This window comes from Rhinolophus sinicus, linkage group LG03 (genome assembly GCF_036562045.2).
Source record: "Rhinolophus sinicus isolate RSC01 linkage group LG03, ASM3656204v1, whole genome shotgun sequence".
Taxonomy (NCBI): domain Eukaryota; kingdom Metazoa; phylum Chordata; class Mammalia; order Chiroptera; family Rhinolophidae; genus Rhinolophus; species Rhinolophus sinicus.
This window is the reverse complement of record NC_133753.1, coordinates 23,336,666-23,360,470: the sequence shown is the minus strand read 5'-3', so window position 1 is coordinate 23,360,470 and position 23,805 is coordinate 23,336,666. Positions and strand designations below refer to the sequence as shown.

Below are 23,805 nucleotides of genomic sequence, written 5' to 3'. Positions count from 1 at the left end.
TCCGTGCGCCATACCCTTTCCAAATCCCAAATGTGCGTGTGAATGGTTTAGGCTCCACTAGAAGAGCCGGCTGTGCATGAGGGCCTTTGCATGTTCGGAAAAGTCCACCTAGAAAACCATTCCTTCCCATGTCAGGTTGTCTGACACATGCCTGCCGATCCTCCAAGTTTCATGTCAGTATCACCACTGTAAAAGAGTTATTAGGTGACCTTTCCTCTCTTACTGTGCTGTTCCACTTCCAGATCTGTCTTTTCACCAGACTGTAAACTCCCTGAGAGCAGGGATCTATATCTTTTCGTCTTTATAGTTCCTCAGCAGGGGCTGGTGTGGAGTGAATACTCCTGCAGTTACTGAGTGAATGAATGAATAAATGCGTGCATGCATATAGGAGTCTTGCTACGTGAACCACTCCTCAGCCCATCTTCCTTCATCTTTTGTATAACATTGTTTAGCATACACACACTCGCACCGAGGTCTTTGACTCCTTTATTTTACCCGAATGCAAGACAACATGCCTCATTCATTTTATTTTCTTGGCTTTTGGTAAGATAAGTTTGATTCTTTATGCTGGTGTATTGGCTTGCCTTTCCAGCATGGTGTTTTCTGCAACTTCTTTCCCACCTTGAATAAGAATGTTAGACCAGACAAAGGTAAGGACAGAACCTCATGGCACTCTATTAAAGAGAGCCATCCGGCTGTACTGCTATCCATCCTGCATTTGACTATTTAATCCTTCAGTTAGTTTATAATCAAGAGTCAACAACTATATAACATGCTCAATAACCATATAAAAAAAAAGAAGAAAAGAAGTGAGACTGGTTTGACATGACTTATTCTTGGTGAAACCCCAATTGGCTATAACCTTGTTTTCTATAGGTTCACAAACCACGTGTGTGTGTGTGTGTGTGTTTTAACAACAATAGCATTTACTATGTGCCAAGACTTTTCATATATGTTTTATTTAACTTCTACCGCACCATGGTAGGTAGGTACTATAACTACTGCGTTTCCCTGAAAACAAGACCTGGCGGGACCATCAGCTCTAATGCGTCTTTTGGAGCAAAAATTAATATAAGACCCGGTATTATATTATATTATATTATATTATATTATATTATATTATATTATATTATATTATATTATATTATATTATATTATTTATATTATATTATACCTGGTCTTATCTTACAGTAAAATAAGACCGGGTCTTATAGTAAAATAAGACCGGGGCTTATATTAATGTTTCCTCCAAAAGACACATTAGAGCTGATTGTCCTGTTAGGTTTTATTTTTGGGGAAACACGGTATCCCCATTTAACAGATGAGGAAACTGAAACTCAGAGAAACTAGGTAACTAGTTCAAATCACACAGCTTTTAAGTGGCAGAGCCAGGATTCAAATGCAGGTTTGTCTAACTCCAACACCTGCACTCTTGATGCATACTCCATAATTGGCTATAGGCCTCCCTAGAATTGCCAAGATTTCACTTTAGGTTTATCAGTGCCCTTTATCTCAATTAAAGTGTTTATCTGCTGAGGCACTAGATAAGAGGTGGTATCATCCGTGGGTAGAGAGGCACACCTAAGTTTTTCAAGCATACACAATATTTAGGTGACCTCGCATTTGGAATAGCTGTAGATAACCAGATTAGTCTTCAAGGTCTCGGGTCATTCACTCCAACTTCTCAGTTCTGAATATGTCTCTGCGTTCATCCACAATATAAAGACAAAGCTTCCAGTATTTAAGATGTCCAGCTAACAAAGTTATGAGTTACTTTTCGCTACCTTTAACTTCACTCAAGGGTAGATGGGACCAACCACTTAGTGGGGGATATTGTGGGGCATATTATGGTATATAGATGGATAGTGAAGCCAGATGACCTTTGATGTCCCTTCCAGACTCAGAATTCCACAGCTTTAACAACTTTCACTTTTCCCTGGAGTTAAACATCGTGAGTGCATTGACTTTTGACCATCATATTAGATCTGACTGCATGATATTTGAGCCCTACCTTGGGATTCTAGGGTAGATGAGTGCTTAATAAATATTTCCTATGGATGAGAATGGTGATGATGGTGATAAGGGGACAATGGTCCCATTCCAGAAGTTGTGGTTTTCAGTGCTGGAGACTATTGATGGCAGGGCCAGGTCACTGACCCATGAAAGCAAGAACAAAGTCAAAATGTAGCAGGAACAGTGCTGTTTTTGGTTGTTAAGGACTGAGCTCTGGGCATGCTGTGTGAGCAAAGCAACTCCTCTTTCCCTCATACGTGGCTGGTTGCTCATATGGTCTTTAATCTGGCAGAGTGGTTTTAGTCCTGTACTTCTGAGTACTGTTCCTTATCTATTAGGTTGAGTGATAGCACAGGAAATAAATAGGGAAGCACTTAGGGAATGGTGGAGTCAGGACCATTTAACAGATGAAGAAATCTGTTCCTCCAGGAAAGCAACAAGAACATTGGCAAGCATTGTCAAAATTAATTTCTTCAGCGTTCTGAACCAAAGGCTTGCAACAATCTAAGGGGCATTTATTTAAGAAAATGGCTGAATAGTGGTAAGAACAGTGAGCTTTGTGTTTTAATTTGCCCTCCTCTCCTAGGCTCTGTGATAGCCTTGACATCCAGCAGCCTCGTGGCCATTGGTAGTTGTGAAAAGCAGTAACCTCCCAGTCACTAGTAGTTGTGAAAACCAGCAGCCTCATAGACACTGGAGAGGGCAAAACAATTTTGGAGCTCCCCAAAAGTCCCTTCACTAGGTCACTACTTTAGCTGTCTGGTAGGTCCCTGGAAAGTCCCCATTCAGAGTATTTGCCTGTATTTGACCCAACTCAGCTTGCTCAGTGGGAAATCTCTATTTTCAGGGTATTCATTGAAGACAGTCCTTTGACATCACAGCTGCCCGAGGTAGCAGTGCCAGTTAGGGTAAACAAGAGGCTGGCCAAAAATCTTCAAAAGAATATCTGGAGAAGGAGATGTCCATGGGGCTTTGAAAAGCTCCCACGTATTCTTAGGAATCTAGAAGTCCACAGGCACATGCAGAACTGCACTGCCCAGGAAAGACCTGAGAACGCCCTAAACGCTCACCTCTGCTGACCCTGAGTCTCTGTGTGAGCAGGAAGTGAAGGTGAAGGCAGATTTGTCACCTGTCTGCAGCTGGACCATTGAGGGAGAGCTGCAACACACACACACACACACACACACACACACGAGGTCTTTGGCAAAGGTGGGAGACTTATTGGTTTAAGGCATTTAAGGAAATCTCTGTCTAATCATTAGCTTACCACAAGCTAATGGAGCAGAAACTTCAGTGGCTACACATGACAAAGAATATAGACTTTCTAAAATTAGACCAGGAAAGTCACTTAAATAAACAGTAGCAACAGCAACAAATCCTGGGGATGGAGGGAAGTCTTATTTCTAGTGTTGACATGGCATTTAAAATATCCAGTTTCAACAAAAAATTATAGACATGCAAAGAATTGGGGAGGTATGGCCCATACACAGGGAAACAAAGCAATTATTAGAAATTGTTCCTGAGGAACCCTAGACGTTGGACATAATAGACAAAGATTGTAAATTAACTATTATACGTATGTTCAAAGAACTAAAAAAAACATGTCTAAAGAATAGAAGAAAAGTATAGAATGATGTCTCACCAAATGTTGAATAACAATAAAGACAGAAATAAAGAAACAAATAGAAATTGTGGAATTGAAAATACAATAACTGAAATGAAGAATTCACTAGAAGGCTGAACATCAGCTTTGAACTGGCAGAAGAAGGAATCAGCAAACTTGAAGATAGGTCAAATGAGATTATCCTGTCTGAGGAACAGAAAGAAAAAAGAAAAGAGAAATGAGGAGAGCCTCAGAGGTCTTTGGGAAACCATCAAGCATACAACTTACGCATAATAGGAGTCCCAGAAGGAGAGAAATGGGTGGCAGTAAATCACTATTTAAGTTGAGATGTCACTAAACTAGAAAAGCAATTCACTTCTGAGTCTCTGGTGTATAGATAGAGTTTATTAACATTTTACTCAAAGGCCTGGGATTATCCCAGGGAGAGGGAGTTGAACTAATCTGGATGTTTGTACTCATTTCAGAGAACCACAAGCCTAATTTTCATGGTAGAGATTGGGCTTGAAGATAGGGCTCTTTGCCAGCAAAGAAATGATTCTTAGGTGTAATCACTGATTTGAAAAAAAATTTATCAAGACATTACTGTGTGTCAGGTACCATGTTAACTGCTTTACATGCATTCTCTCTTTTAAGCTTCAAAACAGACCCATGACATAGGTCCTTAACTCTATTCCACTTTATACCTGAGGAAACTAAGGCTCTGATTTTAGTTCCCTTCCCACAATTGGACAGCTAGCAAGCAATAGAGCTTAGATATAAACTTCTGTCTGCCAAAGTCCATCTTTCTAACCACTGCGCCATTTTGCCTCCTCATGTAGAAAGAAGCCTCATGGAGACAGAGCCAGGGCTCTTTTCTTAGCCTGCTTGCCTGAGTGGTTTTTGGGTCTACCTAGTGGGAGTATGTCCCTCCTCAGATTTAATCCTCCAGACCAGTTCCCCAAGGGTTGCTTTCTTCTACGGTGGATCAACCGACTGACTAGCCATCTTGGGGATTTGGGGATGATGGGGTCTCAACCTTAGTGATTTTCTTTCAGGTTTACACGTCGTGTAAAGGCAGTGATTGATTGGCACTCAGTCCACCTGCAAATCTCTGTTTTTTCTCCCAGCTTTGCTCCAAATTAAAAAAAAAATTCTATAAATTCAGCTAGAAGCTTTGAACTCTCTCCCTTCCCCCAGATCCTCCAGCATCCCCACCCTCCCTGTAGTTTCAGGTTGGGTTTTGAAGAAGGAAATGGTTCATCCTTTTTATATTGTACATATGATGTCCGTATTTTCCTCTGAATTAAGAGCACATAGCTGGGAATCTCACAGATGATAATATTTCACAGACAATTTGTTAGACACGGGGAGACATGCCTTGGAGTAAGAACCTTGGATACTGGACTGGTGGGTGTTGGCTCTTAAGGAATGGGAGGTCTGAGTTTTGGTGTCAGCTCTGCCAATTACTGAGTGTACCGCCTTCACCCATCCTTTGTCTCTCGAATTATTATACCCCCTTCAGAAAACTGTAACATTTGCTTCCCATTGAAGTGCTCTGAATGGAAATGAAAGCTTTTTTTTTTTAAATTTTATTGGGGAATATCGGGAGACAGTGTGTTTCTCCAGGGCCCATCAGCTCCAAGTTGTTGTCCTTCAATCTAGTTGTGAAGGGCGCAGCTCAGCTCCAAGTCCAGTCACCGTTTTCAGTCTTTAGTTGCAGGGGCACAGCCCACTATCCCATGTGGGAATTGAACCAGCAGCCTTGTTGTTGAGAGCTTGCGCTCTAACCAACTGAGCCATCCCGCCGCCCGAAATGAAAGCTTTTAAAGCCATTGAGAATAAAGACACTGCGTGCATCCACATTGCTATTACCTTGATAAACGTGCTGATTTCCTACATTCTTTCATTGTTCTGAACTACATTTCCCTAAGTAGGGAGTAGCTCTCATGCAGCTGGTGGGATATCCAGTATTGTGTCTATAGAGGCTTTCCAACTACTTCTTCCAGCTGCTGTCAGCTGCCCAGAGCTGAGGTGCAGTGACACTGTGAAGGTTGAGGACATTCCAGTGTCCATTTGAGTGTTGCTGGCTTTTCCCTATAGGCTTCTGGCCACACCCTTAGAGGTAGGTTTTGGAAATAACAGGGTCATCCAGTTAAATTTGAATTTCAGACAAACCACAAATTCTTTTCTACTATAAACATGTCCTACTCAATATTTGGGGCATATTTATGCTAAAAAATTATTTGTTTATCTGAAATCCAAACGTAACCAAACAGGTATGCTGTTCATTTTTTCCTTTTTTCTTATATCTGGCAGCCCATCTTAGAGGGAGGCGGTGCAGAGGTTGTGTTTGATGTTGCCAAACTATCACAGGAATAAGAAACTGCCTCTTCCTCTGGTAAAGTGCCCGCCTCCCTCCCCCTCCTCCAAGTTTGGCAATGCAGGAAGATACAGGCTGGAACTAGATTCTCCCAGGGTCTAACAGACTCTGGGTGGGGCTGACCTTGTGATGTATATCAGCAGTGAGTGTGGGGTGAAGAACATGTCTTTTCATCTATGGCGATGGTGTAACAACTACCTTGTTAAAAAGAATTATTGAAAATTCTCCTCTTCTAAAGAACGTCCTCAAAGGGAATGCTTTTCCATGTTATCGCCCAGCCTTGCCTCCAGTGCTTCTGAATCATCTTCCGGTGTTGGGCATCTAAACCCAGAGCCTCAATGTGTGTCCCGAGGACACCTTCCCTTAGGGGTCTCAAGGGCTTTACCATTGCCCCACTTCCATGGGCCTAGGGAGGGCATTTTGTGCCCCCTCTAAGGTCCTGGCTTAAGAGTGAGTATAAAATCCTTGTGATTCCCTGGGGTCAGGCTGGCCCTTTAAAACAAGGGTTTACTGCAAGTTTAGGAAGGACAAGAGGGAAATGAACACAGAGTAACCAGAGAACACAGAGATAGGATTTGGGATCCGTGTTTCCCAGGCTTGCCTGATGATAGAATTGCCTGGAGTGCTTGGTTGAATGTGTGCATAGATTTCCACGCCTCTCTTCTGGAGATTCGAATTCCGGAAGTCTGGGTCGATGCCTGGCAATCAGCTTTAACAAGCATTCTAGGTGATTCTGGTTTGCAGCAGGGCTGAGAACCTCTCAGATAGGTGTGTTATGGGTCATTCTCATGGTCTTGAAGTCCGTGCCTGCCCCAGCTGCCTCCAGGTTGAGTCCACCAGCCAGCCTCGGCCTGTTCTTTGATTTTCAGTATTCAAGGCCATTTATTTCCAACCTCCAGTGAGTTTAAGAAATACCCAGGGTTTTGTTTGTTTGTTTGTTTTTGTTAAAATGCAGATTCCTAGCCCCATTCTAGGACATTCAGATAGTGTGGGCCCATGGCAGGGCCCAGGAATCTGCATTTTTGAACTCTAAGAACTTCTAATGCCCGTGGTCTCTAGACCAGTTTACTGGTCTTGACCAAGGAGAGAAAGAGACTCAGAGTGATGATGAGTCCTTTCTGCCTTCTTAAAGCCCTCCTCTTCGGTGACTGGTACTGGGTGACTGATACTGTTACTGGAATCTCGGTTCTTCTTGCCAACACAGTGAAGAATCAAAGGTCAGCAAGCTGATGAATATGCAAGCAGGTTTATTAGTGATACGTTCTCAGGGAAGAGAATGGGCCTAGCCAAGGTGGGGAGAAGGGGAGAGGAGGAGAAGGGGGAGAGAGGGCACAGAGAGGTGGGGGGGAGAGAAGAGGGGAGAGAGAGGGCCAGAGAGAGAGAGAGTCCTTGTCTTGAGAACTTATAGTTTGCCGGGTGGGGTGAGGGAGTTACATATTGATTTGGGGGGGAAAGTGGTGCATGCTCTTCCACAGAAGGGTGTGACCTCCTAAGATGGGGGGAGGGAAGTCTGTTGACTCAGACCTTCCTCCAGACCACCTCTTGTCATCTGTTGTTGTAAAAACAGATATGAGGCTGGAGGCAGTTAATCAAAACTAGTTATGAGCTTTTTCTGTGGGCACTATGGACCCCCTTCCCCCTACATTTTCTGACGTCTACCTAACAATACCAGGAATGACCAGGCCTGTTAGGGGAGATCACATTCTCCGAGGAATATGGCCCTGACCCAGCAGGCCTTCCTTGCTGGGGATCATCGTACCCAAATATAGCACAATAACTTGTATTCCTGTAAGAGGTACTCAGCATAGGGCAGAGCAAGCATTCCATTCCTGCCCTTCAGTGTGGGACACCGAGCCCCGTGGTTGGGGCAGTGGTGTGGACTTGTACTGTTTATTAACTGTGTCTAGTAACCTTCAATAATATGGAGGAACATCTAGAGTAAAGATTGATTCAGAAACCATACATAAGCTCCTAAATCCTCTAGGGTTGGACTGTAGAAACAGTTGCAAAGAATGGCAGCTTTCCACGGTGAGCCCCTGTACCCCTCCAGTCCCCCCTTCCTATCTCCTATCTCTGCCTTAGCCCTGATTCAGTCTCCTGGCTGCCTGGGAACCGGGGATGGCTACTGATAACCCAACCACACAAGTCTAGCTGAACCAGTGGGTCTCAAACTTGAGCACTGTAAGAATTGCCTGGACGGCTTGTTCACACACAGATTGTCCCCTCCCAGAGTTTCTGCTGCAGTAGGTCTGGGGTGGGGTCAGGAATTTGCATTTCTGACAAGCTCCCAGGTGGTGCTGATCTGGTACCCACTACCGTGAGCCCCCATGAAAGTGCTCAGCTTCAATAGCATAGGTCAGCCAGCTCAGGACTCTGCTTCCTCTGCCTTTTCCAGGATCATAGAAATGCTGGTGCTTGAGGTGGGGTGTTTTGCTCCCAGTCCTCCTGGATAATTTCCCTCTGTTTCCTGTAGATTCTGTCCTCTTCATCCCAGTTGGGCCCCAAGCTGAGAGCAGCCTTTCCACCTGAAGCTGAGCATGACCTTGGAGGGGTCCCTTTCCCCTTGCAGTGTGAGGCTCTGGCCAGAGGCTGAGAGGGGCCCAGAGAGGTGTGAGGAGCAGGACTGGGGGCTGCTTTCATCCTTCTCCCCGCCCACATTCCACCCCACCACCCTTTTCAGGAATGTCCCTATTGGCCCTCTTGACTCAGGAATGGAATTTCCAAGTGACTGGGTGTGTGATATAAAAGTTAGTTAGTTGGGTGTGCTTGTTGGGTAAAAAGTTGCTGAGAGCCTTAAAGTTGTGGAGGAAAAACGGGTTATATGGAAAGTAATCTAATCATAAACTCCTAACTGGGCAGGTCATGGTGGGTAGTCACGCCCCTGGCATATAACTTCTTCATTAAAAGGCTTGTCTTTGCCTTAAGCAGCCCTGTCCATTGTTTCTGTGCATCTAGGTTAACACACCTTTGAAATGCTCCCTTTCAGACCCCTCCTTCTAAAGTGTGACCACCCTCAAAAGAGCACAGAATCTTAACTATCCTATAATCCGATCCCCACCTTACTTTCTCCCACCTTCATGGAATCTTCCTTACTCCCCTCCTTAATCTCAAAGGCATAAAAGAAACTGCAAACTGTAATTTTCTGAAGCATTTTTCTCAGTCTGTTGCAATCTTGCTTCCAGGCATATCTTCTGTTTGACTCAAATACATTTTTATACAAGTTCTCTACAGGTTTGGACGTTCTTATGTCGACAAAGTCCTCATGACCATTGATTGGCCTGGCAGTTGTAGTGACATTTGGTGACCCTTCTTGGTTTGCCAACCCACTTGGTTTGTCGACACACTCTGTAGGTGGCACTGAACCCAGACTTGTAACCCTGAGGTGACCTACTGCAAGAGGTTGGGATGCAAGGAAATTGTCAGTTACCTGAGCGGGGGAAATGGTTGAGAATCAGTGTTGTGAGGGTGTAAAACAGACTGATGAAGAGCGAGGACTCTAGAGACATATAATCGGGGTTCAAATCCAGCTCCGCCACCTGCTACCTGTGTGATTGTGGGAATGGTAAGTAAAACTTCCTTTCCCATTTTGCATGAGAATTTGAACTTCAGGTAACTTTGTATCTCCTTCCTTTGGGAACCGGATAAAGGGAGTAAATCAACTGTATTTAAGCAACATTACTTATGATAAAAATGACCTCTTGTGATAAAAATGATTGCAACTGGACTGGGAGAATTTTTCGTATCTGGTAAGAAGCCATTCTTTGTGCTTTGCTGAGTATGGTGACACTTTCACTGGCCTGTCCTTTATGGGGACCCTGGAAGCTATGCCTATGGAGTTGTTATAAACTCTAGTGGCTCCTGTCAGGTGTCAAACCAGCGTTGTTGTCATACCCACCTTTCTCTGCACCTGAGCCATCACCTTGGGGGCCAAAGAGAATCGCCTCTGTATGGTTTGATGAACGGGTTCTATGAACTGGCCCACTGAAGAGGAACTCTTAAGGCTGCCCTGTCTGAGAGCTGTGTCCTATCTTATACCCTTGTAGGTGGATCTATTGTAAGTGTGCCAGTGGTAGTCTGGTGAGCCTCAATGTTTAGTTAAAACTAAAAAGACCCCTGGTGGGCATTACAGAGAAATCTCTGTATTTGTTTTTAAACTGTGTACATTTTTCTCATCTATAAAATGGGGATGATAATATTACCTACCTTTTAGGGTCGTTGGGAGGATTGTTAGGTGCTTAGAATAGTGTCTGGTACATTAGTATGTGCTGCTGCCGCCATCATCATCGTCACTGTTACTAGGAAGGGAGGGCAGGAGGCCCTTTCTCCTTTGGGTCAGTTCCAGTCTCATCTTAGTTACCAACTCACTGTGTGGCTTTGGACAAATGACCTCATTCTCTAAGCACACAGGTTCTTACAGTATTTTCTAGGTTTTCCATTTATTTGTCGAATGAGTCAATGAATTAAGAGAGTCAACTAAATGCTCTTTAGGGTCCTTTCTGATTTCAAATATAAGATGTTGTGTGACATTGAGAAGAAAGCTGAAGGAGGGATGGGGAAAGAGGTGAGAAACCACCTGCAGAGGGAGTGGTGTCAGGGGTCCGAGGTCTGGAGCTGTGTGGAGAGGAAGTAGGTCGTCAGGAGGAGGTGGAAGGTGTCCAGTAGTTCCACTTAGGCCATAGGTCTTAGCCAAAGCTTAAGAGAGGAATGTAAATGGTTCCTTTCTGGGAGTAATACTTTCCAGAGCCCGTGTTTCCAAGGCAAGGTTAAAGGGATCAGAGGGCAGTGGTGTGCAGCTAAGAATAGGTTGCAATTGCTACCATGTTTCGCCGAAAATAAGACCTAGCCGGACCATCAGCTCTAATGCGTCTTTTGGAGGAAAAATTAATATAAGATCCAGTCTTATTTTAGTTTAAGACTGGTTATAATATAATATAATAAATTATAAATATAATATAATATAACGTAATACAATATAATGTAATATAATATGATATTGGATCTTATATAATATAAGGCCGGGTCTTATGTTAATTTTTGCTCCAAAAGACGCATTAGTAGAGCTGATGGTCCGGCGAGGTCTTATTTTCGGGGACACATGGTCCTTTTGGTTGTTTTGGAGTGTTTCGTTGAGAAAAACTGCAGAGTAGCCTCACTCCCCGGGTTTTCTTCTATGAGGACACCACTCACCGTGGCAACAAGGCTGAGGATTTCTGACCTCCCAAACTGTTGGCGGGAGAAGTTAGCAGTGGCCCCCGGCAGAAGGCTGACCCTAATGCTGTGTTTCTCCCTCCCTCCTTAGGTCTGAATACGGGTGCTTTTTATGCCTTGTCCACTCTGCTGAATCGTATGGTGATCTTGCACTACCCGGTAAGGGAGTCCCCCAAGCCTGCTGGGCCTGGAGAGAATGAGGTTCTGAGTCTGTCTTTGTAGGAGCTGGGGTGCTCTAGGCAGCATGTTATGTATGGTGGTCTGCTTATAGGATTTGGAAGGCAACAGCCCTGGGTCTCAACTCCAGCTTTGGTGGCACTAAACTATGTGACAAGCGAATGAGTATCTCTAAGCTCCAATTCTCTTTTCTGCAAAAGAAGCATAATTACTTATTGAAAGATTATTTTTAGTATTGCAAAGTAAATAATATCTTGTGTGTATATGTGTTATGTATATGTAAAGCATATTGCATGGTACCTGGCCACACAGTAGGTAAACATATACAAATGAGGATACATGTAGAATCACATGAAATCTTTAATTTGTAAAATATGAGCAATGTTTAATTTTGAACTCTTATGCAACTGAAAGTGTTGTTTTAAGTGTCCAGAACCAGTGCGGGCTGGATGCTGGGAATGGAATACTGCCTATCCTGGAGTCAGGAATCCCAAAGTCTAACCGTCTTAATGAAAGGACCACGGTCTCATAGTTACATAGGTGAAAGGGGTTCCAGGTTTGGAGTTTGATAGGTCTGAGTTCAGATCCTAGCTTTGGACTTAATAAATGCCTCATAACCTTAGACTAGTAGGTTAATCTCACTGTGCCTCAGTTTCTTCATCTGATTCCTAACGTTATGGTGGGGAATTATGAGAATTAAATGATATAATGATATACCGTGTTTCCCCAGAAATAAGACCTAGCCAGACGATCAGCTCTAATGCATCTTTTGGAGCAAAAATTAATATAAGACCTGGTTGTATTATATTATATTATATTGTGTTGTGTTGTATTATTATATTATATTATATTATATTATATTATATTATATTATATTATATTATATTATATTATACCTAGTCTTATAGGAAAATAAGACCGGGTCTTATATTAATTTTTGCTCCAAAATACGCATTAGAGCTGATTGTCTGTCTAGGTCTTCTTTTCGGGGAAACATGGTAAAATCCTTGGCATGGTGCCTGGCTCATAAAAAGTGCTCAAAAATATATAACTGTTATTTTCCCATCCCTTCTGGCACCGATAATTCAAAACACCTAAGTAAGGATTACTTGGCTATACATATTTCAGTTTCCCTATCTGTGAAATAGGAATAATGATAAATAAAAGAGTTGCTGTCAGGATTACGTTTAAAAAAAATTCTATCTAAAAGTGGTGTCAAGGACAGAATTTGGTGCATCCCAGCATCCAGTGTTACGCACACACATCTGGGGTTATGTTATGTTGGGAGGAGCAGCTATTCTAGGATTTTCTGTCTGCTGACAGCTGCTTGCAGGCCATCTTGACCTGATACTTCCTGAGACTTGGCCCTCTTGGCGCCTGAGTTACTTGACTTTGCCTCTTCACCTCATAGTGACTGCACTCTGTCTGTGTCTTGTCCTATCGTTGGCTGATTGTTGGGGCTGTGGTTTTCCCAGGGGGAAGAAGTGAACGCTGGAAGAATCGGCTTGACCATTGTCATTTCGGGAATGCTTGGGGCTGTGATCTCAGGCATCTGGCTGGATAGGTCCAAAGCCTACAAGTAAGTGACTCTTCCTCTTGGACTGAAAATGGGGGACCCACTTTTGAAATGACAGATTCATTCGCCAGTACGGCTCCAAAGGTTTGGGTGCGGCAGCTGAGTGGTCAAGCAGGCAGTTTAAATTTGGCTTCTCTGAGCCTCAGTTTCCTCATTTGTAAAATGAGGGAAATAATACTTGCCCTGTGGGCATCTTAGGGAGATTAGAGATAGGGGACACGAGGCATAGCAAAGTAGCTATGGAAGGGGCAGATGGGGGAGAAATGAAAATGAATGTGGAAAATGTCAGCAGTTGGAAAGTTTGTGGAAATCCTGGAGTGGAGATGAGGGGGTGATTCCACTGACTTGTTCCCATGGCTCCCTCTTGGACCCCATAGGGTTAATTGCCATGCTCTATGCTTACTTTGGTTTGTAGTGTATTTATTATCTTATAATAAATATGATAATTATTATTAGTATTGCTTTATTATTGCTTAGACATTATTGGTAAATATTGTGATGTGCTTTGGGTCTGAATGCCCAGTGCATTTCTAAGAGCCCAGAGCAGTCTTTCTAAGATTTTAGTGTATGTCAGACTAATCCAGGATGCTTATTAAAACTACGGATTCCTGGGCCCCACCCTCATGGATGCCAATTTGGTGGGGGACTCTGCATTTATGAAAAACACCCGGGTGCCTCAATTCAGTAGCCAGGCTCAGAGAAAAGACTGGAAACAGAGACCCAACATCCTTCCTTTCTTATTGCATCTTTTCTGTGCTCTGCATGCATTGTATGCTCAATTAATGCTGGCCAGCAGTGCAGCTACCAGGGTTGTCCTGCGCTGGGGCAGGGTGGCGGTCTGGGCTGCTTTGTCAAGGCCTCCAAAGTTCTCAGTGTCTGGAGGCGACAGACAGTGGCAGACCTGTTCTCTGCCACACAAACCTACTTCTGTGAGGCTCTGGTCAGACCAGGTCTCGCTCTGGCTGCCCTAGTCAGAGGCCAATTGAGGCCATCACCGGGGATGTGGCCGCCTGGCTGAACATGTTGAGGAACCTGGCTTGGCTTAGTTAACTGCTGGTGGAGCTTGGCGGCTGTCTCGTCTCTGTCATTTGTCAATTGCTTGCTTCAGCCAGACATGAGAGCAGTGAGGACTGGCCATCCCCAAACCAGTGAACAGCACTGTCTCTGTTTCCAGGGCTTGCTCTGTGACAGGAGAAGGAGGGATTGGAATGTTGGCTGGATTGGGATGTGGGCAGCCAGATGATTCCGATGAAAATACAGTGAAAGGGCTGGGGAAGACGCTTCAGAATCTAGATGGCACCAGTTTCCTAGCATCACTGGAGGCGTCAATCCTACAGTCAGCAGGAGACATCCTTCTCCGTGCACTACTGCCCAGGCAGAGAAAGGATGAGAGAACTCTGTGATCTTGTCATTTCGGTGCCAGTTCTCTTTTTCCTTAAGGTTCCCAGATTTGTCCTGTCTGGTTTGGAGGCTGGAAATCAGGTCCCTTTCTCTTGGAGACTACAGATCGTTTTTCTAGCTGGGTCAGTGGTTTAAGATGAAGCTGTGGTTAAGCAAATATGGCAAAAGATGAGCTTGTGGGGTCAGCGGGAGAGACTGGTGTTCATGAAGTTGCTTTCTGCAGGGTGGGTGGGACTAGAGGGGAGCAGGGTGGAGGAAGGACGGTGCTCCTCCACCCAGCAGCTGGGAAGCACCAGGTGGGAGGGACATCTTCCAGAGGCTCTGACCTTGAGCTTTTCCAAAGCTGCAATCTCACTGTATAGTAGCATTCCCGTGTGCAGTAGTAGAAAAAGCACAGGGTTCAAATTCCAGCTTGGGGTTCCAAGCTCAGCTCTGCATTTACCTAACAGGTGACTTTGGACAAGTAACTTAACCGGTCTGAGTTCTGTTTCCTCATTTGTAAAATAAGGGGTAGTCATCCATTTATCACAGGACTTTTATAAGGGATGAGTGAAATAATAAATGCATGTAAAATGCATAACAGAATTCCTGGCACCCAGTACATATAGGTATTAGTTTGATATTACTGTAATATACATATGTCTGCTGATGCCCCCCCCCCATTTCTGTGTGAAGCTTTAGACCTTTGTTGTCCTAGTCCTGATGTTCGTGGCAGGAGGGCAGGGGGATATACAGAGCTGGTTCTCTGTAAGAAGTAGGACAGGAGAGGAATGAAGGTCCAAGCAGGAGTCAGGGCCGCAGCAGAGTCCAGAGTGGGCCCCGTGGGAGGAGATGTGTGGGCCCCGTGGGAGGGGCAGCCTGAAACAAACCAACACATTGCTGGTGGTCCTTCTCAGGTGACCAAAAGGGAACGTGACAGGGGAATGGATGGAACTTTCTCACTTTGGCTCTGGAGTCAGGCACTTAGTTCAGGGCTGGAGAATGTTCTCTCTTAGTTCCTGCTGTCTGGAGTGGAGTAGTTCAGATTCAGCAGGAAAAGCTCTGCTCTGCTCATGCAAGTGGCAACAGGAAGAACGCAGAGATGACAGAGAGACTCTAAAAGTTAGATCACTTCTTAGCATTGTCATGGGCCTTGGGGCAAAGCAGACACACAGAATTGGATGGCTTCTGGAATAGTCCTGCACACTACTGCCACGTGACCACAGCTGATGTTTGTCCTGGGGATGGGGAAGGGAAAGGGCTGTGTCCTTCTTGCTGTGAGTAGGACATGACAAGTCAAAATGCAGCTTGATGCTGTGAGCGTTCTGCAGGAGAACACACATGAAGCAAGATGGCTGCAGACTCTCCTGGTCTCACCCTTTGTAGTAATAACCACTAGGTAATTAAATAATTATCTGTGTGATCATTGGTTCAGTGTCCATCCACCTCGTGGGCAGAAAGCTCTATGAGAGCAGATGTCCCAGCACACACTGCAGAAGACTTGACACGCAGCCGGTGTCCAATAGATACTTGTAGAGTGAATGAGTAAATGAATGAAAAAATGAGTGAATGATTCTATTAAAGGCAAAAGTATATGATTCAACTTTTTTGTCTCTGCTTGTAGGGAGACAACCCTGGTGGTATATATCATGACTCTGGTGGGCATGGTGGTGTACACATTGACCTTGAACTTGGGACACCTGTGGGTAGTGTTCATCACAGCTGGTACATTGGGGTAAGTTTCACTTCTAACATGTTTAACTGGAAAGCACCATCTCATGGCTCCCAGAGTTGTTGACATCCTAGGAAGCAATATTGATACCTTTGCTGCCTTCTCATTGATTTCTGTGGAGATATGGAAATGGTACCCAGAGGTCTTGTTTAATTGTAGCACTTGAGAAGGCCTCCTGGGGCTTCCAAGCCCATCCATGCTGTTGGGATGGAGTATGTTCTTCATAGACCTCTGGGAGGCTAGGACTTGTTTAGAGTTTTTTTAGCTCTGCCTAGGAAAACAGGGGGCCACAGAAAGTACACAGGTCTTAGAATCAGAAAGTCTGGGTCCTGGTCCCAGTTCTGCTGCCGATTATCTATTAGACCACAGGCTCGTTACTTAATGGCTCTGAGCCTCAGTCTCCTTATCTGTCAATGAATATAAGCGTGGCCTACCTTGTAGAGTTGTTGGAAGGATTGAGAGAGATAACAAATGTGAGCACAGCAAGAAGTGTGCAGATGTAAGACATTAGAATTGGAGTTTTCTAGACCTGTTATATGAGAAAGCATAGGAAACAGTACCCCTCTCGTGGGTACTCAGCTCATGTGTGAGACAGACAGACAAACAGGCAGACCTTCTCAGCTGGTGACTCTCTGGCAGGAAATAAGGACTCTGAGCTCCTCCTTCCAGGCCCCAGAGTCACCGAGAGGCTGTTCAATATCCAGAGACTTCCCATTCCCAGCACAGGGCCTGCGTACATATGGCACAGGGTCTCCCAGCTGAGGGCTGAAAACTCCAGGTATCCTCAGCCTGTCTATAACTGATGGCTGGACGTAGAAGCAGGGGACCTGCAGAAGCCCCCTGAGTACAAAGCCTCCCTATGAACTTCCTGGCCTGCAGGGATCTCTCCTTCCTTGGTATGGCCATCTAGGGGGTGGTGTGATCATTCAAAGGCCTGGCATGTCTTGATGGGTAGAAACAAAACAGGAAAAGGAGTTCTCAGGCAGGAGGTGGGTTCTCCATCCTTCTTGTATGGAAACTCCCCGTCACCTTGTTTCTGCCATCTGGCCTTCAGCTTCTTTATGACTGGCTACCTCCCACTGGGATTTGAGTTTGCTGTGGAGCTGACATACCCAGAATCAGAAGGCATGTCGTCTGGTCTCCTCAACATATCTGCCCAGGTAGGCCTTACTGGATGGTGGCTCCATAGCAGTGGCTCTGTTCCCTGCCCTGCTTGGCTGGCACAGGCTTTGCTTTATGGCAGCTCAGCTCTCCTGTGGGCTAGTTGGCTGGGCCCTTGTTTCCAGTCTTCTTTGTACCTGTCCAGGTGTTTGGGATCATCTTCACCGTCTCCCAGGGCCAGATTATCGACAACTACGGAACCATGCCCGGGAACATCTTTCTGTGTGTATTCCTGACCCTCGGAGCAGCCCTCACTGGTGAGTTGGGGCCTTAGGACGAAATGAGGCTCGGTCTGCTCATGGGCTTAGGCAGTTTGGGACTTAGTGTCATGATTGATCATACAGCTCAGGGGTGCACATGCAGAACAGGGTAGGACTTGTCAAGAAATCTGTTTGGGAGGTAATAACCTGTTTTGGTGGAATGAACCGGGGCTTTGGAGACAAAAGACCCTCGTTTGAATCCCAGACAATGACACTGACTTCCATAGCTGTTTGACCTTGGGCAAGTGGACCAACCTCTGGGAACCTCAGTTTCCTAATCTGTAAAATGGGTATTGTGAAGATTAGAGCAATGTTTGCCAACTCGCTGGCAAATATATGTGATCTGTAAATGAAGGCCAGTGTCATCCTTGGCTTCTGCCTGTCAGGGACCGCAGTGATCTCCAGGCTTTATCAAGTTGGGTGACAATGCCCCTAGCTCCCTGGAATATCTGAAGTAGGTCAGGGATACCTATGACCCTTAGGAAAAAGAGGGCTCCCTCTCTTGGATGAACTTGACCATTGGTCTGCTTGATAACTCTGTGTCTCTGTTGCTCTTCCTTTTGGATCTCTCGACCTCAGCATTCATCAAGGCAGATCTCCGGAGGCAGAAAGCAAACAAGGAAACTCCTGAAAATGTGAGTATGTGGGAGCTTCGTGGACTGAAATCTGGGTCCCGGGCTGAGGATGTGGCGGCATGGGTAGGGGGAAGGGGAGATCCCAGGGTAGACTGGTTTTGTGGTTGGCAATGAGACCAGCTCAACTCTCACAAACATGGCACTCAGAGAGTTTCCTCAGTGGTGTTTCAACACTGCTTTTCTGCTGCTGTTTCCTGGGCTCTTCCAGCTTCCTTCCCTTCTCTTGGCCTCCCTGCTCTGGTCCTTAGAGCACCCCTTGGATCCTGAGTCCAGCCCGGAGACCCTGGTTCCACTGCCTCGTTAATGGGCTTAGTGGCTAGAGAAGAAAGGTGGCAGCCTGGCTTGACCAATTCTGCCATGGCGGTGGTGGCCCCGAGGCAGGTTTCTCCTGGCAGGTGACAGCCCCTTGGGCAGCGCCATGGGTGATGGAGAACTGGAGCCAACAGATTGCCAGTAGGATTCTGAAAGGACAAGTTGGGAAGCAAGAGCTGGTGGTGGTGGAAGGGGAGAGAACCAGGAGTATGTTCTAGAACAGCAAAGTGTTTCCCTTCTGCTCTAATCAGCTGGGAATCACTTTCACCAAAATGTTAGATAACAAATCTGAGCCAGAATGAAAGGAATTTCAAATCAGAGGAGTAAAAGTGGGATATTTCTTTGAAAAACAAACAAATATAAACAAACTCAAAAAACAAAAACAAGCGAAAAACCCCCCATAACCCAAAACTTATCTCAGAGGTAATACAGGTTCTTTGAAGAATAACTGAAAAATACAGAAAAGTGTACAAAATTTTAAAATCACCCTGTAATACCATCTAGAGGTGAGATGTTTTTTTGCATTGACTTATACATGTCCATGTGTAATGTATATCTGTGTGTGTGTCTATATACACATATGGATATATATGTTTTATATATAAATATATATATATATAGTTTTAAAATAAAAATGTAATCTTGTTCTATCTGCTTTTTTACTTGTTGTGAACACTTTCTCATCAGCTCATTCATCTTTTACAACATGCTTTTAATGACTGCACAGTGTTCTATGCTATGGGTAAAGCACGATTGGTTTAACAGTTTTCCTGTTCCTGGACATTCAAGTTGTTCCAATTGTTTTAAACCACATTGTGATTAACGTCCTGGAAGCTGACTCTTCCGTGCATGTTCTGAAGCACAGTATTTCCCGTAGAAATGGATCAGGGGTCATGCACTTCTTTTTAGACTTTGATAGGTATTGCTACACTGTTCTCTAGAAAGGAACGATCACTAGTACCAACTGATATTGCTGTAGCAGTGTACGAGTGCCAACACTGCGTTTATCACTTTGACAAATCTTGGCCAGTTTTCTAAGGCAAAAATATCGGGAAGAGGAACATTTAGTGTTTTGAGGCTATGCCTTGGCAGACAGGTGATCATCCGTACTTCTTTGCTGTTTGTCCTCTGATGTCAGTCTCTCGAGTTGGCAGGCAGCTGCAGGTAGCATGTGGAGGGAGGAGTGAGGGTGGGAAATTCACTAGGGAGACAAGGAAAGCTTTAGCGCAGGAATGCTGTTCTCTCAGCCGCCGAGGACCACGGCATTGCCACTGTGGAGATGGGCTTCCACCTGCGCCGTGCACAGGACACAGACCGACTGGGCAACTCTGGGAACTATATAGTGAGCCTGGGAAAAGGTGCCTGCAATAAAACGGGATAGATAGATCTCTCATGAAGAAGTTTCAATTTGGAATGTGACGTGCTGTGTCCAGTGATCTGAGATTTTGCTGTGTTTATCATCTGTGTTTACATTGGCAGATATAGACAAACAAGAAGAAAGTTAAGGCTCCCTATAAACTTAGCACCCAGAAATAACCTAGTAACATTTAGTCTACTTTTCAGTTTGTTTTCTAGGGGTATGCTTGTGCACCTTTGGTTTTCCACTCTGCTTGTTTACTTCACATAGCTTGACAACCTTTCCACACCATTACAATCTATAACCTCGTGTCTACATATATATGGCCATGTCCTCTTGTTGAATATTTAGGGTGTTCCAATATTTCACTATTCTTGCAGCCAGATCCTTGTGCACATGGACCAGTTTGTTACCCAGGGTTGGAGTTGTTGGCTCAGTCCAACAACTTCTGTATGGAGTACTGGAAATAGCGCTGAGTAGGGATAGGCGACAAGTCTGGTGATGGTTCTCAACGGTCTATGTCTCTGGATAACTCACTCCGCGTCTCTGGACCTCACCTGCATCTGATGTTATGGGGAGGTCAGAGTCATGCTGGGCTGACACTCAAGGAAGCCAGGGCTGACACAGAGCATCCCTTCTCTGCAGCTTATCGTTACACAGCCCGTGGCAGTCAGCGGAAGTGAGACCTGCACATTAGCACACAAGTTCATTATCAGAGCCAGGTGAAGACAGGGCACACGGCAGATCTGGCCAGAGCTGCTCTTTCTAATCAGTGAGGTGTACAGTTTTGGTAAAAAGAGACAGAACTTCTGGGATGGGGGTAACGACTGACCTTGACTATGAAACCCTTGGTTTGGGTTTCCATTTTTCTTCCAGTTGGTAGTTCTCAGCCACAGAGACAGTGGTTGTGCTTCCATTCCCACTAACCTGTGTTTCTTTTCTTTTCTTTTTTAAACATTTATTGGGGGTGTAACCTGTGTTTCTAACTGTGATTTCAAGGTGATGGCTCTGGAGGAGGCAGGTGTGTGTGTGTGTGTGTGTGTGTGTGTGTGTGAGTGTGAGAGAGAGAGAGAGAGAAAGGGAGAGAGAGAGAGAGAGAGAGAGAGAGAGAGAGAGAGAGAGAGAGAAACTGCCAGATTGACTTAATTTGCTTGAATGAAGACTTGTCATGACTGAGACTGACTTGGTGCCAAAAAGTTAGCAAGACTGAGAATGGGAAGGTTGGGTTTCTACAGCTGGGCCATTGCTATGGACTAGCGCTGACGTCCGGGGGAAGCACCGTCTGTCTGACTGCCACAGGCCTCTAGCTCGGCCCTGCACACGCTCCTCCAGCCCTTGAGTGGTGCTGCTGGGCGGTGCTACGCTGTGCCCAAGGCCTTCTCCCTAGCTAGACAAACCCTTGAGCTAAGAAGCAAAGTGCTCCTGAAAACAGCAAATGCCCCAGGTGGCAGTATGTACCTAGTGGCCTCCCAGGGTAACTTCCAGCCCATATTTAATTGCAAACCAACCTAACAAGTGTGACCCAGAAGACTCTTCTACTCCTGTGCCGTTTCTCCCTGAAAAAGCCAAAGCCAAACTGACCCAAAGTCTTTTTCTATGCATAAAGTGTATATACATATTTTTAGCTATCGAGTTTATGTATGCAGTTATATGTCCTGCCTTTATAAAAATTTTTTGTTGCATCCATTCCATCCATGCACATTATAATAATATTCCACATCCTGGGGGCTGCCTCCAAACGGGGGTAGTTAGAAATTCTGAGGGAGTTACAGACCTGGCCCTGTGGACAGCTAGTTGATGGTCAGCCCAGGTGAGTTTTAGGCTATCAGATCAGGGAGGGAGCGTGAGGGGAGAACAGTGGCACTTGGAGGGGGTTGGTTTGTGGTTCTGTGGCATCGCAGGAAGCTGGCCTCTTTGGTTTTTCCTTTGATGACATTGTGATGGTGTGTGTGTGTGTGTGTGTGTGTGTGTGTAGCACACTTGTGCCAGGGGCTGCTTACTTTTGTTCCCTCTGTTCGCTCTGGAAGATGCTGGGTGGCCTCTGGGCCTTGTTTCCTTGCTGATTTGTTTCTGACAGGCAGTTGCTCCAGCCAGGGAGCAGTCGTGCGCTTTGTCACCCAAAGGACTGTCTGCTTGTTTTGCCTTGTAGAAACTCCAGGAAGAGGAGGAGGAGGAGAGCAATACCAGCAAAGCCCCCACCACCGTGTCTGAGGAAAAATTCTGAGAAAGGAAAGTGGTTGCGACTCAGGGAACACAGAGAACACCCCCACCTCTTCAGTCAGCACAGCGCTCACTGCCAGCACAAAGCGCTTTGCTGGAGCAGCTTTTGGAGGGAACCCGCTGGAATATTTGTGGCTTGGACGGCAGTGCCTGTGCCTGCTGGAACCCACTCAAGCGCTCGCATGGTCTAACTGGGGAAAGTTGCACCTTTCACCAGATGCAGCTCCTGCCCCCTCCCCTGTGGGATTCTGGGAGCTGGTGTTGGGAGAGGCTGGTGGGTAGTGGCGCCTGGCCTTCCCTCTTCACCTCCATCCCTCATGGAGAAAGCCTGCAAAATTATCATGGAAAGAAAACTTATTCAGGATATTAACTTTTTCTAGTGTCTTAAGACCCTTAGAAGCCCAGTTCTCAGGAGTGGCAACTGCTCTGGATGAGGGTCATTCGTGGGTCGTCAGACTGACTGCTGACGTTCTGTGGGAGGGCAAGTACCACTGGAACGAGCTCCAGCGGAACAAACCCACCAGCACTCAGAGCCTAGGTTCTCCTGGCCTAGTGCTAGAGTCTGTCTCCAAACCCTCTTTCCTGAGCTGATCAAACCAAACATTAATAAACTTGAGAAAACCTTTGTGGCCATGAAGGAGAAACCAATTTTGGGGAGGTTAATTGCCTCAGTGTGTGAGGTTTGCTGGGGGCTGTCTTCTGAGTGTGTTTGCGAAGGCCCGTCTGTGTTTAGGGTCTTGAGTAGCTTGATTTGGGCACAGGGAGGTTCTTTTCTGCAAAAGACGCCGTTGCCCAGGGGCTTCTGTGTGTGTCAGTCAGCTCTGATGCCTTCGTCTGGACACTGCTGTGAGAAACTTAGTCACTGACCTGGAATGAGGGAAATACCAGCCAACTTCCTATAACCTTTACTGAAGACTAACCTTGATTTATTCGACCCTGAGAAATCCAAAGCTGCTTCTGAGTGATAAGAGGAAAGGGGCAGAAGGCAAGTGGTCCTTGAAATGGGAATTGAGTGGTCTGCATGAATTTCGTGTATCCCACCTCTGGTGGGACAGTATTTGCACACCCACCCCCTCCTGGCAATAATTTTTATCAATTCTAAATTTAAACCAACCCAAACTGCCCTCCTCTGCTGCCTAACCTGCTGTCTGGCTCTACTCATGGGCTTGGGTAGCAACTCCTGAAAATAAGTTATTTTGGTAATTTCTCCTGTACGTTGAGCAGCTGTAGTCATGACCACTATGCTGTTTTACTGTGGTCACGGCCCTGGACTCAACATATTGGAGCAGCCTGCACTGGCAACAGTGCTGGGGTGCTTGGGCCAGTGCCTGAGGGGAGCCAGGTGTGTGTGTGTGTGTGTACACACACTACGTAATAAAATAAGTGCACACTTCAGGTGGCGGAGGGAGTGAGTTTGGGGTGGGAGAGAGATGGAGAGCAAGTGTGCCTTACTTTTTGATAAGGAGAAAGGTGTTTACTCTTCAGCCTATTAAAATGTATTAACAAAATGTTTACTGAATCCATTGCTTTATTTTAAAAGCATAATTTGTATTTCCTATTTGTAAACCCAATGTTTTAAGGCAGTAAAAGATTGTCCAAGTGGTCTGTCTTGTCACTTGATGGGGCCGAGATGGCTTCTAGGAGTCCCCACGAGATGATTGCACATTTCCGAGTACTGTGACTCTGGTGTGGGAAAGGGCTGGAGGGGTGGGGCGTGGAGGCTAGAGGACCACAGAAGGGGTCCTGGTTTTACATATGTCACTATCCCAGTGGGTTATTTATTTTTTGATT

At 45.4% G+C, this 23,805-nt stretch overlaps 1 protein-coding gene across 1 annotated transcript in view; it reads left to right on the top strand.

Annotated features, from left to right (window-relative positions):
* Positions 1-22,647, top strand: part of FLVCR2 (FLVCR choline and putative heme transporter 2) — a 52,545-nt gene extending 29,898 nt beyond the window's left edge. Inside the window, exons 4-10 of the mRNA XM_019733702.2 lie at positions 11,296-11,363; positions 12,857-12,960; positions 15,962-16,072; positions 17,124-17,229; positions 17,376-17,487; positions 18,070-18,125; positions 21,944-22,647. Of these exons, the coding sequence (XP_019589261.2) occupies positions 11,296-11,363; positions 12,857-12,960; positions 15,962-16,072; positions 17,124-17,229; positions 17,376-17,487; positions 18,070-18,125; positions 21,944-22,018 (632 nt within the window). The 3' untranslated portion in view covers positions 22,019-22,647. The remainder of the gene's footprint in view (positions 1-11,295; positions 11,364-12,856; positions 12,961-15,961; positions 16,073-17,123; positions 17,230-17,375; positions 17,488-18,069; positions 18,126-21,943) is intronic.
* The last annotated feature ends 1,158 nt before the right edge of the window (positions 22,648-23,805 follow it).